This window comes from Ciona intestinalis, unplaced genomic scaffold (genome assembly GCF_000224145.3).
Source record: "Ciona intestinalis unplaced genomic scaffold, KH HT000074.2, whole genome shotgun sequence".
Lineage (NCBI taxonomy): Eukaryota > Metazoa > Chordata > Ascidiacea > Phlebobranchia > Cionidae > Ciona > Ciona intestinalis.
Genome location: NW_004190396.2, coordinates 360,002 through 375,977, shown reverse-complemented (window position 1 = coordinate 375,977; position 15,976 = coordinate 360,002). Strand labels below are relative to the sequence as shown.

Genomic DNA, 15,976 nt, shown 5'->3' with positions numbered 1-15,976 from the left:
TCTTACCCCACCTTACTATATTCCGATTCATATACTTCAACCCTGGATGTTGAGGTAATAGGCCTACATCCCTTATGTGTATTCTAATTATAAGGAGTGAATTATGTGAATAATATAGTAGTGGAAGAATATTTACAGAATTATATAACTTTATCCCAATCAGTAACTGTTAAAACACTATTAGGAAAAGTGGGACATTATGTGCTAACAGTATCCATCTTACCCCACAGTATATATTATGCACATAACTCATACCCCAAACTACACTTATATATGTTGTTTATGCAACCCACCCTTTCCACAGATCCATCCTCTCAGTTTATGCAATGTAGTTGGAGATGACCAGTTGTATGAATACGGTTGGGTTGGGGTGGTGGAGTTGGGGCCTTCCTATCTTGAACCCAGGCCATGTTTGTCAGTTTATGGGAAGGTGAGAAGTATCAGAGTTATGTAATATATAGTAGGATGGGAGGAAAAATAACACCTTTTCATTCTATTTTCCCATCCTACTTAGTAGTACACAAAGAATATATTTTCAAATGGTTATAAAACAGTATCCTCACGACTTGCATAGACTGTTGTGCATTGTTAACTGATTAAAATACGATCAGGATATTTGGATATCATGTGCTAAAAGTGTCTTCCCTACCCCACTAATATGTATGCTGTCAGCCTGTCACTGTCAGGCATATTATTAGGTTTAATAACGCCCATGATTCCGGCTACATTAACAAAATAACATAGATTTTTTTGAATATTTACATATGTTATTTTATTCAACACTTGTAGCAGTTCACCTTTAAACATAGATTTTTATGTGCCGTAATAATCATTGTATGTCACTTTGGGGCAGCATGAGGTTCATGTAAAAATGTTCAGATGATTTTGAAATTGTTAAACTTGACTTATTTTTAGGCTAAAAGAGCTTTGGAAAAAGGAGCGACTGCCGTTATATTTGATATTACTAACCAACCTGATGCAGTTTCACAGGTTATTACTTATATACATAGTTATATATCTATGGTTGTCTGTTACTCGGTTATGTAAATAATTCTACCGGCAGTAAAACTACCCATCAAAAATATAATAAACCGTGGTATGACTTATTTTTTCTTTGTTCAGATAAGTTTTTAAATGCTAAAATAAGGAATATTTATCGAAAAAATACTTATTTTTACCTTTATATTTTTATACCAAGTATTAAAACACCTATTCTATATGGGTTTTGGACCAGAGTTGCCTATTACATTTGTTGTGTAGTTGTCTGTTCTATGTGTGAGGTCTTACAGCATGCCATGAGACCTAACATTTAACCAAGAGTTGACCGGTGCCCCAACACCAGAGATTAAAGCTGGAGTTGTCCCATTACCCCAACACCCATACTAATTATTAACAAAACACATTCTTACTTTCCAGTTGAGCTCGGAATATTACGAACGACTTGACCGACCAATAGTTTTAGTGCAAGGACAATCAGCGTTTCATTTGATCAATTTAATCCGAGATCAACAAGTGGCACGAGCTCGTATACAAAGTGGTGTGCCAACTAAATCTGTAAGTATATGCTATTTATTATGACAACAGGAAGTATATATGGGTATAGATATGAAGTTACAATGTCCAATAATGCCAATATAATAAGAATATGTGCTGTTGGTGTTTTATAAAGACTGTATACATATAGATATGTGATGGAGATGTTTGACAAAAGTAATCCCGGAATATTTGGGTGTTACACAGTAGTATTAAATATAGAGGACCTGTGCGATGATTTTCTTGATAGTAAAAATAGCAAATATGAATTAGATTTTTTGGGCCGTTGTAACAAGTTTAGAATTTTTTAAGAAAAACCTAAAAATTTGTGCGAAAGAATGGTTTGCGGGCATTCTTTCTAATTTTTGATATGTTTACATTATTCCCCCCTGTTTTATATACAACCCCGTTATTGTATACACTTTCTCCAATCAAAGGTGTTATAACTTAATTATGTACAGGAGGATCAATACAACCAATACTTCAACATGGCTGTCTTCATGGGTTGTTTTGTCGTCGTGTTCGTTATCTGTATCGTGTTGCTTATAAAGGTAACTATAAAATATATTTTTCTATGTATTTTAGTTCTCCATAAACATGGGAAACACCTAGCATTTCTTTGTTTGTTTTGGTAAATATTTTAATGTTTGCTTTTTTTAATTTCTTTGTTTGTTTTTAATGTTTGACATCTAGATCACAAATGTAACTTTCTCCAAGAAGTTCTTCACCAAATCTTTCATTTTATTCAAACATTTATTAAACCCAAGTAAAGACTTATTTTAAATTTATTGATAGAATTTGTTTTGAGGTAATAATATGATCTATTTATATTTTGCAGTTGAAATGCTGGAGACGGGAAAGATCGGTAAGTTTCTCTTATCCTTACACGACCTTGTAATCCGTATTATAGCATATGTATATACATTAAAATAAAACCACATTTCAGGCCATGGTTTTCAAACTTTTTGGCCCCAAGATTTTGTAAAAATAAGACTGTTAAAATAAATTAAAAACCTGAAAAGTATAAAATGTAGGAAATATGTTTAATTTTGTTTTTGTTGTTTTCTGTTTTTTTTTCTGTCTGATACAAATAGGATCCGGTTTTACCCATTGGAGAAAATTAAACTAAAATCAATTAAATATGAAACCTTTCCACCCCAGGTATCAATGGCAAACATTGCTTCCGAGACTTTACGACGAATGAAAACTCGTAAGTTTCGCGTAGACCCTCGTAAACAATGGACAGATGATTGCAGTAATACAAGTGAACAACTTTGCGCCATTTGTTTGGAGGTTTTCAATGAGAATGAGGTTTGTGGGTTTTGGACTTGTTTATATTTGTCATAAAATCTTGTGTGTCTGTGTCCATATACATAAGAAAAGATAAAAACTTTGTGTATTCGTATACATAAAAGAAATAACAAAGTCTTGTTAATCTGTAAAATTTAAAAAAAAATGAAAAATCATTTTTTATTCATGAGAAAATATAACACATGATATAATACTGTGGGGAAAATGGGACACCTTTGGCACATAATTTCAAAATATCCCGATTGTGTTTTAAACAATTAACAACGGTCTATGGGAGTCGTTAGGTTTTATAATCCTTTGAATGTTCTTTGTTTACTACCAAATGGGACGAGAAATAGAATGAAAAGGTGTCCCATCTTACCCCACTCCACTATATTATATTATGTATTCTGTGACATGTACCCTTTATTATGTTAGAATCAAAATTCCCAAAGTATTTGCTAATCACAGTTATTCCCCCCAGGAGTTACGCGTGATCCCATGCTCCCATGAATTCCATAAACATTGTGTTGACCCTTGGTTGAAAGAAAAACTTACGTGCCCACTTTGTAATTTTAATATATTAGGTAAGTTTGGATCAATTTATTTCGGTAAACGTGTTTTTAAATAAATTTAACCTAAAATAATGTTTGTATGACAGAAAGTAATTTTAATAAATTAAAAAAATAATAATTTAGATATTTTAAAAGTAAATGTGTGAAAAAATGGAAGTAACTTGTTTATTTAACCTCGCATGGCGGGGCGACAGCAGTCGTTATAACACAGGTGTTCTGTTTCATACAATTTAAATTAAAATGACGTAACATTTGTTATGACGTCACAGGTGACCCGCCAAATCTTCAACGACGTTCCCGCCAAATTTCTTCACCTTCTGTGACGTCACGATCGACCATTCACGTCACGCCGCGACGTCAGATATTCAACGATTATAACGGATACGAGGAAGGTCGGTACGAAAACAACTGCCCGCCGTACGAAAGTTGTTACACTGGTAGCCGACATACTAACGCCTATTATGGCGGGCATTTTACTGAGTTGTTCTGCGACGCACCCAACGGAGCACAAATTCTTCAAAATAATAAATTCGATGTGGTACCTTGTGTTGGCACTGTCGTACCTCATAATCATTACTTCAGAAGGCGGCAGCCGACGCCCCATTTCTACGATCGAAGCGCAATTCCCAACGGTGCTTCTGCTTATCAGCCTCAAAGAGAAAATGTTGGTATTTCCGAGTTTTTGCCAAAACCGACGAACCGTGAAGAACTTTCAAGCGGTTCCTTCGCCACGCCGAAACAACTCACTAACTTTGATTTGCCGCCAGCTTACGAGAGTTTAGAAACCTCTCGGAATTTACCCGAATATTGCGCAACACAGACGTGTGTGACGCCGCCCTACAGAAGCATACGAGGATGTACATTATACAGACGAAGTTCTGGAACCAATACAAACTATAGGAACGCACATAACACTTATATGCCCGAACTTGACCTTGATTCCCGACCTGTATCCTTACGTAGCGGTTACTTACCAGACAGCGATGGCGTTTCCGACAAGGTTGATACGACCCCTTATTTATTTGGACCATTCAGCGTCACTACGACGACACAATGCGTGTGTGTCGTCACAGATACCACGTGTTGCGTCACAGACACAAGTGTTCGATCAGTATTCGGGTCTTCTTTAATCTCGGACGCACCAGCGCCACCATGCGACAGCATTTTAAAGGTAATTGTACTTTAATATAATGATATATCCATTTATTACAGAATTTTTTTTAAAATTATTTCTTCAATGCCCGGCGTCGTGATTATATAGTTAAAAGCGCTCGCGTTTTATAACGACCGTCGTTGCCCCGCCATGCGAGGATAAATAAGTTACATACGTGGTAACTCGTAAGCGGGCACAAGGTGTATGAAACAGAACACCTGTGTTATAACGACTGTCGTTGTCCCGCCATGCGAGGATAAATAAGTTACATACGTAGTAACTCGTAAGCAGGTACGAGGTGTATGAAACAGAACACCCGTGTTATAACGACCGTGGTTACCCGCCATGCGAGGATAAATAAGTTACATTCATTCAGTCAACACGGTAAAAGCGTAGCTAATACTTTAGCCCAATTTCCTTTATACTACGACGACGCGAGACCACGATAGCGAAGATCAAATTAATTAAAACAACGAAGGCGAAAATATAAGCAACGCAAATAGATGGAGAACTAAATAGCTACCAACAGAAAAGTATAAAAGCCTGAAAATTTAGTTGTTCTTTTTTATCAAATTCCCCATTTTTAACACACAATGACGTCATGAGCCTTCGTGACAAAATTTTTCAGGAAAATTGGATTTTCGTCACGCGTCGGTGGGTTTGTGTATAAAACAAGTGCACGGGTGGATTACGACGAAATAAAAACTTGTTCGTTCCTCCGGTTCACTTATCTATAAACTGGGGGGTCCCGGGACAGGATATGACGTGAAACACGACATTTTTTAAAGATATTTTGGGTTCGTTTCGTTCGCACTAACACGTGTATAACGTGCTGGGTATGGCAGACACGCTTTTTATTTAACACTTTTACTACATTTGTTTTTTCAAACGTCCTTTTTACGTAAATTTGAGTGTGATTGTTTGTTACTCTGGTACTGGCATTAAACATTACGTCAAATATTAGAAAATTAGATATGTATTTATAGACAGATACGATTCGATTACACATTAAACGGTTACAAGCAGTTGTGCTTTTCTATGTTTTACCCATCGCGTTTTAACGGCTACCAATGCTTTGTGTTACGCCGGAATAAATAAGTTTCATTCATTTATTCATAAACACAATTTAAGAAGCAGGCACGTGTTATATTATATAGTGGGGTGGGGGAAGACGGGACATCTTTTAACTCTACTTTCTCGTGGCATTTAGTAGTAAACAAAGAACATTCCAAGAATTATAAAAAAAACTATATTATCACGACTTCCATGGACCGTTTTTAATTGTTTAAAACGCGATCGGGATATTCGAATATTACGTGCTAAAGGTGTCCCATCTTTCCCACCCTACTCTATATTTTATTCATTAAATATATTAAACAGAACATCCTTGTTATAACGATTGTGTTAAATAACTAAGCAACAATATTTGTACCAACCCACCTCTTATATTGTAGATCCCTCATCGCAGCTCGACGCCGTGCATCGGGTATAGTTCATCCGACGCTGAGGTTGGGGCAAGGATTAGTGTTTCGTCGTTAGAGGGCGTGCTGGAGTCGGTGTCTGTTCCAACTGTTTATGATGACGCAGTGTAAGTGTTACGTCACTAGATAACAGTTAAATTTGTAATTTTTAAAATCTTAATATTGCTTGTCCCGTATCGTGGCTACTGACTCGGTGGTTACTTAAGCGTATGTATCCTTGGGCAAGACACTTAATGGCAATTGCTCCAACCCATCAGTGGGCACTAATGGCTTGTCTAAATTATCAGCCATATATAAAAAATCACCCACAAAATTACATACGTGGTAACTTGTAAGCGGGCACGAGGTGTATAAAACACAACACCCGTGTTATAACGACTGTTGTTGCCCGCCATTCTAGGATAAATATAAGTTACGCATACATTCATACATGTTGCTTTTCTCGTATAAAACATTATCATAATTACCTAGAAATTATGACGAAATCTGGTTCGATGACGTCATGGTTAATGACGTCACATCTTCTACCTCCCCACGATTGACCAAGCACAACAGAGCTGGTCACGTGACTACTTCAACCAATCACGCTGCGGATAAAGTGACTCGTTGCGCCGTCTAGCGGCAGCGTATTTTCCTATTTATGTTCTCAGTATTTCCTCTCTCAGTCGTTTTTCATATTTTTTAACTCCTTGATGTCGTTTTGCATTTGTCACTTTGTTATTGATACAGAATACACAACTACAATATACTCGTGGGCCTGATTTATAATATGAATAGCAGTAACATCGTAAAGTAGAGTGGGGAAGATGAGACACTCTTAGCCATAATATTCAAACATCCTGATCGTATATTGAACGGTTGTATAATTCTTTGATTGTTCTTTGTTTACCAGCAAGTAGGACGAGAGAATAGAATGAAAAGGTGTCCAATCTTCCCCCAGTCCCACACTTTACTATACTACCTTTATAGTAATAGTAAATAGTCTAAACTTTATCTGAATATAATCTCACATTGACGTGTGAACTGTAAACAACCAACCACTGCAGCCTTTGCAACTAAATGAACAGAACTCATTTACACAAACCAGCGTTTCACAATAAACGCGTTCTTGGGAGAAATACGGAACTCGTAAAAGTAATAATTGATTAATTATGACGTCACATTCAGACGTTTTTTTAAGGGTAGGCAACTGATTTGACGCGTGATATATGCGATGTCGAACCTCGAACGTTAGCTTGCGGTTACTTAGCGAGGGCCAACTACTGTGTAATGGCGACAGTTTACTACAATAAAGGATATTGTAGGGTGGGGGAGATGGGACACTTTTTATTCTATTTTCTCCTCCAATTTTTTAGTAAACAAAAAACGTTCAGAGAATCATAAAACCCTATCCTTACGACTCTGTATACAGTTGTTAATTGTTTAAAACATGATTAGGATAATATGTGCCAAAGGTGTCCCATCTTCCCCCACAGTACTACAGCCTGTGCCTCCGAAAAATACAATATGACAAACATTTTTTTGCTTGATGTTTATTAAAAATGCGCCATAGGTAATATTGGCAGTTTGGTCCAAATCCAATATTTGAGAAAAATCATAGATATACCATTTCCACGCATGACCCAGTAATGTAGTAGGTTGGGGTAAGATGGTTTTCACGTAATATGCAATATTTGTTAATCATGTTTTAAACAATTAACAACGCTCTACTAGAAGCGAAAAGGTGCGGTTTCACCAAATGGGACGATAAAAAATAATGAAAACGTATCCCATCTTACCCCAACATACTATATACACATGGGCGACAAATTGCCTAGAAGTCAAAATATATTTACAACGTTTGGTGCAAGATGTCTATGTTATGATCCTGGTTTGGGGAAAATCCCCAAAACATAAAATCGAGAGAAAATTCATAACTTTTTTCGAACTAAAATTTTGCCTGATGCAAAAAAAATATTTTTATGCGAAAAATAAGATTTCAATGTGAAATATAAGATTTCTATTTTCGTTTAAACAAACTGTTAAGTCTGGTGACCAATTCATCGGTATCGAAATTCTCTTTACACAATCTTACAAATGATAGTTCCAACCTTCGTGCCTGTTTCATCGTGTAAGAGTCAGGAGAGTTATACAACGCAGCATTATCAACTAATAGTTTCATATCATCCATCAGTAGTTCATATGTATAGTTATTGTGAGAACTTCTTCGTGTAGACCTCGGGAAAGGGAGTCCCACGTCAGGGTTCGTTCCGTCAATCTTTCCCACGATCTCGTAGAGGGAAATTGGTCGCGTGACGATGTCGTAATAATCGGGCACGATGGTGACGTCGACCGGGTGTCTGGGGGGATTGGAATGTTATTAAATTTTTAAAATTATTTATTCTATATGGGTGAGGTCCTACAGTGAGGCATGCCATGGGACCTGGGATTTAGACCAGAGTTGGCCCATTACCCCAACATTGTATATGCACATTCTATTCTATATGGGTGAGGTCCTACAGTGAGGCATGCCATTGGGACCTGGGATTTAGACCACAGTTGGTTCATTATCCCAACATTGTATATGCACATTCTATTCTATATGGGTGAGGTCCTATAGTGAGGCACGCCATGGGACCTGGGATTTATACCAGAGTTGGTTCATTACCCCAACATTGTATATGCACATTCTATTCTATATGGGTGAGGTCCTATAGTGAGGCACGCCATGGGACCTGGGATTTATACCAGAGTTGGCCCATTACCCCAACATTGTATATGCACATTCTATTCTATATGGGTGAGGTCCTACAGTGAAGCACGCCATGGGACCTGGGATTTATACCAGAGTTGGCCCATTACCCCAACATTGTATATGCACATTCTATTCTATATGGGTGAGGTCCTACAGTGAAGCACGCCATGGGACCTGGGATTTAGACCAGAGTTGGCCCATTACCCCAACATTGTATATGCACATTCTATTCTATATGGGTGAGGTCCTACAGTGAAGCACGCCATGGGACCTGGTATTTGGCCATAGTTGGCCCATTACCCAACACGCAGGGTGTTACCGCATGAACCTCACCAGATGTTAAAGCTTGTCGCTTCCCAGAAGGTTGCCGACCAGGGCTTTAATGATAATGGATGGGGGATTTCCCTTGACAGCTCAGTCAAGGATAGATGACTCGTATTTGATGACATCACAATATTATGACATCATTTTCACACCTCCCACAAAAATAAATGCAACAAAACCTATAATTTAAACCCAATATAAAAACCACATACCTAAACAACTCTGAATATTGATATCCGATCAATTTCTCGATTATCCTCTTGCAGACCAACCCCTCCTCCTCCTCCTCTTCCTCCTCCTCCCCACTCTCACTCCCACCCTCCTCTTCACTTCCCTCCTCCATCTCCTCCTCCTCCTCTTCCTCCTCCTCTTGCTCTTGCTCTTCCACGTCATCATCATCATCATACTCCTCCATGTATCGAGGTTTCCGTCTGACTCGGCGCTCACGAACTTCTAAGAATAAATGTAACTTACTTCATTTATCTAAATACAATAACTGAAGATTTAAACCAGAAATTCAAGCTGGGTGTTCTGTTTCATACACCTCGTGCCCGCTTACAAGTTACCACGTATGTAACTTATTTATCCTCGCATAACGAGGCAACGTCAGTCGTTATAACTTGGGTGTTCTGTTTCATACACCCCGTGCCCGCTTACGAGTTATCACGTATGTTACTTATTTATCCTCGCATGAAGGGGCAATGACAGTCGTGACAGTCGTTATGACACGGGTGTTCTGTTTCATACACCTCTTGCCCGCTTACAAGTTATCATGTATGTAACTTATTTATCCTCGCATAACGAGGCAACGTCAGTCGTTATAACTTGGGTGTTCTGTTTCATACACCTCTTGCCCGCTTACAAGTTATCATGTATATAACCTTGTGGGTGGTTGTATCTTAACCACCCCCCTTGCCAAGGTAATAGCAGCATACAGTTCTCCCACAGACCCCTAAACCACAAACCCAGTGTGAACACAACAACCCACCTTCAACAACTTTCTTGGTTCCTTTTCGTTGTCGAAGTCGACTCGATCGTCGTTGGTTCATTTCCTCCTCAGATTCTGATGTCATAATATAATTAGTGATGTCATAATATGGTTGGTTAAGCCATAATACAATTTTAAGGGTAAGGTTTCCCTGGGATGAAAGTCAGGGCAGGCATATTATCCAAAACAATATCGTTTAAAATATAGAACAAACAGGAAACCCCACATTTCCAATATTACAAACAATTGTTAACACCATTATTACCAACAATACCTATTGTTTCATCCTCCTCCTCACTTTCTTCCTCTTCAATAACTCCATTGTTAATGTCGGCGTAATTTCGATTACGGGTAACTCTTCGACGAGAACTGGAGGAAAAAAGGGTTTACCGAAAATGAATAAACTTCCACCATTAGGTTTAACATATAGTAGGGTGGGGGAAGATGCAAAATAAATGAAATTAGACCATATATTTTATACAGTATGTTTTACAAGGCAATATTGGAACCCATAACTTACATGCGTTGATAATGGTACATTTCCCATTTAATAGAAGTATTGAGGAAAGTAAACAACAACGTGAATCTTGAAAATAAAGAAACTTCTTCAACTGCTTGCCGCCATTTTAATAAACGCTTCGCTGCTTTCGCCTGGAATGTAATTATGTTTAATGTGATGATCCTCATGCTCACTGTCGGTGATGCACACCATACATGGTAGCTTCATACGCCTCATGCTCACTGTCGAGTTATACGAGTGTTGCACACCATACAAGGTGGCTTCATACACCTCATGCTCACTGTCGAGTTATAACACGGGTCAACGGGTGTTGCACACCGTACATGGTGGCTTCACATACACACACATAGACACACCATATTCTTACCCGTTCTCGGTCCGATGCTGTTTCCGAGTTCACGGCCAAGTAAGGTTTGAAACAACTGCAAACAATAAAGTCTTGTTAAAATAGCCTGCGCAAAGATGGTTGTCAAAAGAATACAGACTTAACTATTGGCAATACAAAAACATTTACTAGAAAGTTACATACATGGTAACTTGTAAGCGGGCAGCAGCCTTGAAGCTGGGGTTTTGGCCCAACCCCCCCCCTCACCCATATAGAATAGAAACAATAACCAATACACAATATATTGGTGTTATTAGGACTGTCATTTCCCCGCTATGTGAGGATAAATAAGTTATATTCTATGTGGGTGCGGTCCTTGCTGACCACCTGGGAGTTAGCTATGAATGGATAAGTTAACATAAAATAACAATGATTAACATAATGTAACAATGCTACCAATAAACCAGCCTTTAATAATCTTACTTGGGCAATATATGTTCGTGGAACTCGAGCAACAAGAGAGCAAACTCTTGCACAGTCTCGGCGACCTCGACCCGTTGTTCCAACACCTCGGGCTCGGTGACGGTCGCCAGCCCGCCACGACAAGCGTCATGGATCATCGAACGCATGTTCTTCTTAATAAACGAGCGGTGCAGTTCCTCCCCATCAGAGGGCGCACCAGAGCGACGAGACGGGGCCTCACTGGGTTCGAGAAGTTGTTTCTTCCGCTCCATTGACCTTGAAATATGCGATTGTGTTAAAGCCAAATGGTATTTTTGCTCAGTTTCTTCTTAATCAACCAGTTATTAATAAACAGGTAAACAGTTGTCCAGAAACAAAAATTGGTCTCACTTTTATTATAATTATTACAACATGGAAACCACAAGCAACTTGGCACATACATAGATCATGTGAGTCTGTAGTGTTTCACAAGTTTTTGCTACTTAAACTTTAGTATGAATTTATACCATGGTTGGCCCACTACCCCAACACCCACTATACAAATACTCACTTAACAATGACATCATAATGCTTCCTTATGGATTTGAGGAGCCTTGATTCGCGGATCCCGTTGTTACACAAAGATGAAACCAAATGATCGAGTTGTTGTTGGTCGTCGATGGAATGCCATAGGTTCAATCCAACGTGAGGCCACGTCACTTCTTCCTTGGACTTACGGAACCGAGCTGTTATGAAGGTATGTTTGTAAATTGGAGCAAAATCTTACTTAAAAAATCTTATTTCAAACCGCAAAACCTAAAAGCCATTTTAAACTATATACAAGAAAGTGAAAAAACACCCAATGTTTTTGGGCTGTGTTAATTGGATGATAAACTTTTGAAAGAGGGATGACAACATGTGTTTTAGCACCCCATACCTAAAACAGATTTTACCCCGCTGTTACGTGTCTATACAAACAAGCAGGGCCAGAGAATCGAATCTCTATTCTTGCCTATACAGTGTCTGAATGGTAGGACACGTGTGTTGGTGTTATTTACATCCCAATTCTCAGGTGTGAAGACCCAACGTATATTCATATATATATATAACACATATTAACTTACGTTTCTTACTCGGCGACATCTGAGCGAGAGGAACGTCATCATCGGACGAATGATCGACTTTCATTCGCTTCTTCGGACTTTTACTTGGGGAACCTTCATATAAGCATGAGTTTGTGGTTGGTATTATATTATATAAGGGTGAGGTCTTAACATGGCTTGCCAGGGGACCTGGGGTTCAGACCAGAGTTGCCCATTACCCCAACATTGCATATGCACATTCTATTCTATATTGGCGAGGTCCTACTGTGAGGCATGCCATGTGACCTGAGATTAGACCGGAGTTGGCTTATTCCCTCAGCATTGTATACGCATATTTTATTCTGTATGGCTGAGGTCCTACAGCGAGGCACGTCATGGGACCTGAGATTTAGTGCAGAGTTGCCCATTACCCCAACATTGTATATGCACATTCTATTCTATATGGGTGAGGTCCTACAGCGAGGCACGTCATGGGACCTGAGATTAGACCGGAGTTGCCCATTACATCAAAGCAATTTAAGAAAGAATGACATATCCTGGTATGAACAGAAAAACAGAAGACAAATATAGGCATTGTTCCAATCCATTAGGCTATTATAAGCATTTATGCTTAAGATGATGAAAAAAGTTAAAACACTTATGCGTGCTGATATAGTAATATGAAACATAACCTTACCTCCAGTTTTCTTAGGTGTAGCAGGGGCGGTGTTAATGTCGACGTGGGTTGAATAATCAATGTTATCATTAACCCACCCCTTCTCAACATAGAAACCTGGAATACCATCGCAGAACAACCAGTACCTGTATGTATTGTGAAAAATAATATGGTGAGAAATAGATAATCAAACCTTTGTCAGAATTTAAAAATATGAGATAATACGGGTTGACATATGTGAGTGTGGCGGAGTTGTATCCACAAAAGTCAAAAAGACGTAAATTTTAGTATTTAGCGGATATACAATGTAATAATTAACATTTCCACAACCACGCCCCACATGCTTTGGTTAGGAAATATATGGTCAACACTGCTACAAAAACTAAAAATACATGGTCAACACTGCCCCCCACCTGCTATGGTTACGATCGGTGCCCAATGGAAGCCGCCTCCTCAGATGACGAGCGAGCGTCCTCGTTTCCTCCAATTGGCGATCTGCTCTCTCCGACTCTTGTTTACTCCTCTGCTCCTGGAGGATCACTTCCTCCTCTTCTCTTATCCTCCTCCTCCTCTCCTCCTCCTCCCTCCTGTGTTTCTCACTCAACATCTTTCTCTTCTTTACTCTGGGATGAGATAAAAGGAAAAATTAAAAATAATTTCATGCACCTTGTGCCTTCCTGCGTTATCGTGTTACCACATATATAACTTTGTAGGTGATTGTGTTTCTGTACGGCAATTTAGACAACCCATCGGTGACCACTGGGTTGGAGCAATTGCCTTTAAGTATCTTGCACAAAGGTACATACCACAAATACTCATCCACCAGCACATCCCATAACACCACCCACCTACTAACAAGGTCAATCCCCTCATCTTCCACATCTTCAGCTTTAATCGGATTCTTCACAAAATATGGGTCGATGGAAGGTTCTTCATTTGACTCCTTTTTCTTGGGAACCTGCGTTTAAAAGGTTGTTATATTTTAAAAGTTAATACAGATGTTATACATATGTACTTGGGAGCCTGGTTACTGTTTATTCAGATAACTATCTGGTTGTTATTAAACAGGTTTTATTCTGTATGGGTGAGGTCCTACAGCATGGCATGCCATAGCACTCTTTTGTTTTATTTATCATTCCAATGATCAACTTACAGGTGGTTTTTTATCCTGTGTTGTATTCCAAACTTTAAAACATGCAAAGTGACTTTGACTGCATTAGATGTATAATGAAGGTTTGGTAACAATAGATGGTTTGAAATTTAAAGCATTTCACTTTGGATTAAACCCAAAACACCACATACAAACAATCATAGACAAAGATATGTAGCAGTTAAACATGATACCCAAGCATCCCAAACAACACAAACCTCATATAATTTCTTTTCTTTCTTCTGCTGCAAAACTTTCTTATAAATAGTGGTTGCTTTTTCCGTAGTGTCTTCTATATGTATTTGTACAGCGTACGTGTTCATCACTCTATATGTGAGGGCAGCTAACACATCTATCTGCTCCGGTGGTTCCATGTCGTACAACTCAAGTTCGTACATGCGACGGAATGTCTGAAGGTGGGAAAAAATAAAATAAACTGGTAATGCAGTAAAAATTAGCTATTTAATTGTTGAGACATATAAAACTAGCTGTCAAAAATACTAAAGTGTTGGACAAATACAACTTAACTTATATAAACACCAAATATGGTGCGACCAATTCACGGTTATTGTTTTGTTGACACTTTGTAAAAATACTGAAGTGTCAATTAAATACAACTTAACTTTTAACACCTTAGAAAGTAACTTAGCTGTAATTCCAACTTACGGAATCTGCGAGTTCCGAGTCACATGACCCAATGTTGGAGTTGGAATCACTTTTCTCCTCGTCCAGTTCGTCGTCGTTTTGCCGAAGACAAATCCGCATCAGTTCGCAACAAATAGTGGGGGTGACTTGGACCTGGGGTTATATGGGGGTAGATAGTGGGGGGATGGTGGGGTAGGGGCCAGTGGTCCAGCCAGGAAAAATAAGGGGGGTTTTATTCAAAACATTTTCAAACATCTTTTTTTTAAATAACTTTTTTTTGTTTTAAAAGGGGGGGTCGCAACATCCTAAACCCCCTGGCTGCGCCACTTGTTGGGTCTATGGTGTGGGGGTTATGGTAAAGTATGCTGGCTAGGGCTGTGGATTTTCCCTATTTTTGTTTAACCGTTAACCGTTCAGTTTTAACCGGTTAACCGATACAAGTGTAATTCTAATAAAAGCGTCTTGTTTATCGCTTTTCTTTCGCGAATTTAAAGGCAACTTTACGACGAACGTATGGACTATGCTTGCAATACACGGGCAAACGTTCTTAACGTTAAAGAAATGCTTTCTTATTTATATTGAAACCTGTTTTAAAACACCTGCCGTCTAAATAATCAACGTGTGAATTGCAATTATGACGCAGTTATTAACGTGTGAATTGCTATTATGTCGTAATCAATTGCCAGGTCAAACAATCGCTATTATGATGCAATGATTCCACGTGTGAATGCCTGCTTTTACGTAATAAACACGCTGCTTGGCTGAGGAAAACATTTAAGTTGTGTATTACACCAATATAATGTTGCAAAACTAGTTAGCCTGCGGTATTAACAATCAAGATTGATGGCGTAATCGCCGTTGTAGGGCACGATCAAAGCAACAGCGTCCTGCGCACTCTGTCTTATTGCAAAACAACAATCAACGAACACGTGCCTTTCGTGTAAATAAGACAGATATTGATATACGTTTATGCCCTATGACGTCATAGTTCGGTTAACGACTTGAACTTTTCGTTAGCGGTTAACCGAATAGGTTCGGTAACCGGTAACCGTTACTTTT

At 38.7% G+C, this 15,976-nt stretch overlaps 2 protein-coding genes across 4 annotated transcripts in view; one reads left to right on the top strand and one right to left on the bottom strand.

Moving 5' to 3' along the window:
• Positions 1 to 300: 300 nt before the first annotated feature.
• cigl (zinc finger (RING)-10) lies at positions 301 to 6,780 on the top strand (the record flags this gene model as incomplete). The annotated part of the gene is given in 10 exon segments (NM_001032483.1): positions 301 to 430; positions 916 to 990; positions 1,417 to 1,554; positions 1,995 to 2,084; positions 2,372 to 2,398; positions 2,695 to 2,844; positions 3,308 to 3,410; positions 3,668 to 4,569; positions 6,006 to 6,139; positions 6,504 to 6,780. Coding segments are annotated over 10 exon segments (1,897 nt in total), but the record flags the coding sequence as incomplete, so codon positions are not given.
• A 768-nt stretch (positions 6,781 to 7,548) lies between these two features.
• LOC100180873 (tyrosine-protein kinase BAZ1B) overlaps positions 7,549 to 15,976 on the bottom strand; it is a 15,124-nt gene continuing 6,696 nt past the window's right edge. For 2 of the 3 annotated variants that reach the window (XM_009862978.3, XM_018815407.2), the window contains 14 exons: positions 14,939 to 15,070; positions 14,491 to 14,682; positions 13,971 to 14,080; positions 13,536 to 13,745; positions 13,144 to 13,268; positions 12,489 to 12,581; positions 11,936 to 12,110; positions 11,407 to 11,661; positions 10,966 to 11,020; positions 10,599 to 10,729; positions 10,353 to 10,447; positions 10,079 to 10,153; positions 9,303 to 9,543; positions 7,549 to 8,371 (listed from right to left, as the gene is read on the bottom strand). In XM_009862978.3, coding sequence (XP_009861280.1) covers positions 8,032 to 8,371; positions 9,303 to 9,543; positions 10,079 to 10,153; positions 10,353 to 10,447; positions 10,599 to 10,729; positions 10,966 to 11,020; positions 11,407 to 11,661; positions 11,936 to 12,110; positions 12,489 to 12,581; positions 13,144 to 13,268; positions 13,536 to 13,745; positions 13,971 to 14,080; positions 14,491 to 14,682; positions 14,939 to 15,070 — 2,229 coding nt within the window. In that variant the 3' untranslated portion in view covers positions 7,549 to 8,031. The remainder of the gene's footprint in view (positions 8,372 to 9,302; positions 9,544 to 10,078; positions 10,154 to 10,352; positions 10,448 to 10,598; positions 10,730 to 10,965; positions 11,021 to 11,406; positions 11,662 to 11,935; positions 12,111 to 12,488; positions 12,582 to 13,143; positions 13,269 to 13,535; positions 13,746 to 13,970; positions 14,081 to 14,490; positions 14,683 to 14,938; positions 15,071 to 15,976) is intronic. The other variant, XM_018815405.2, reaches the window with a different exon arrangement.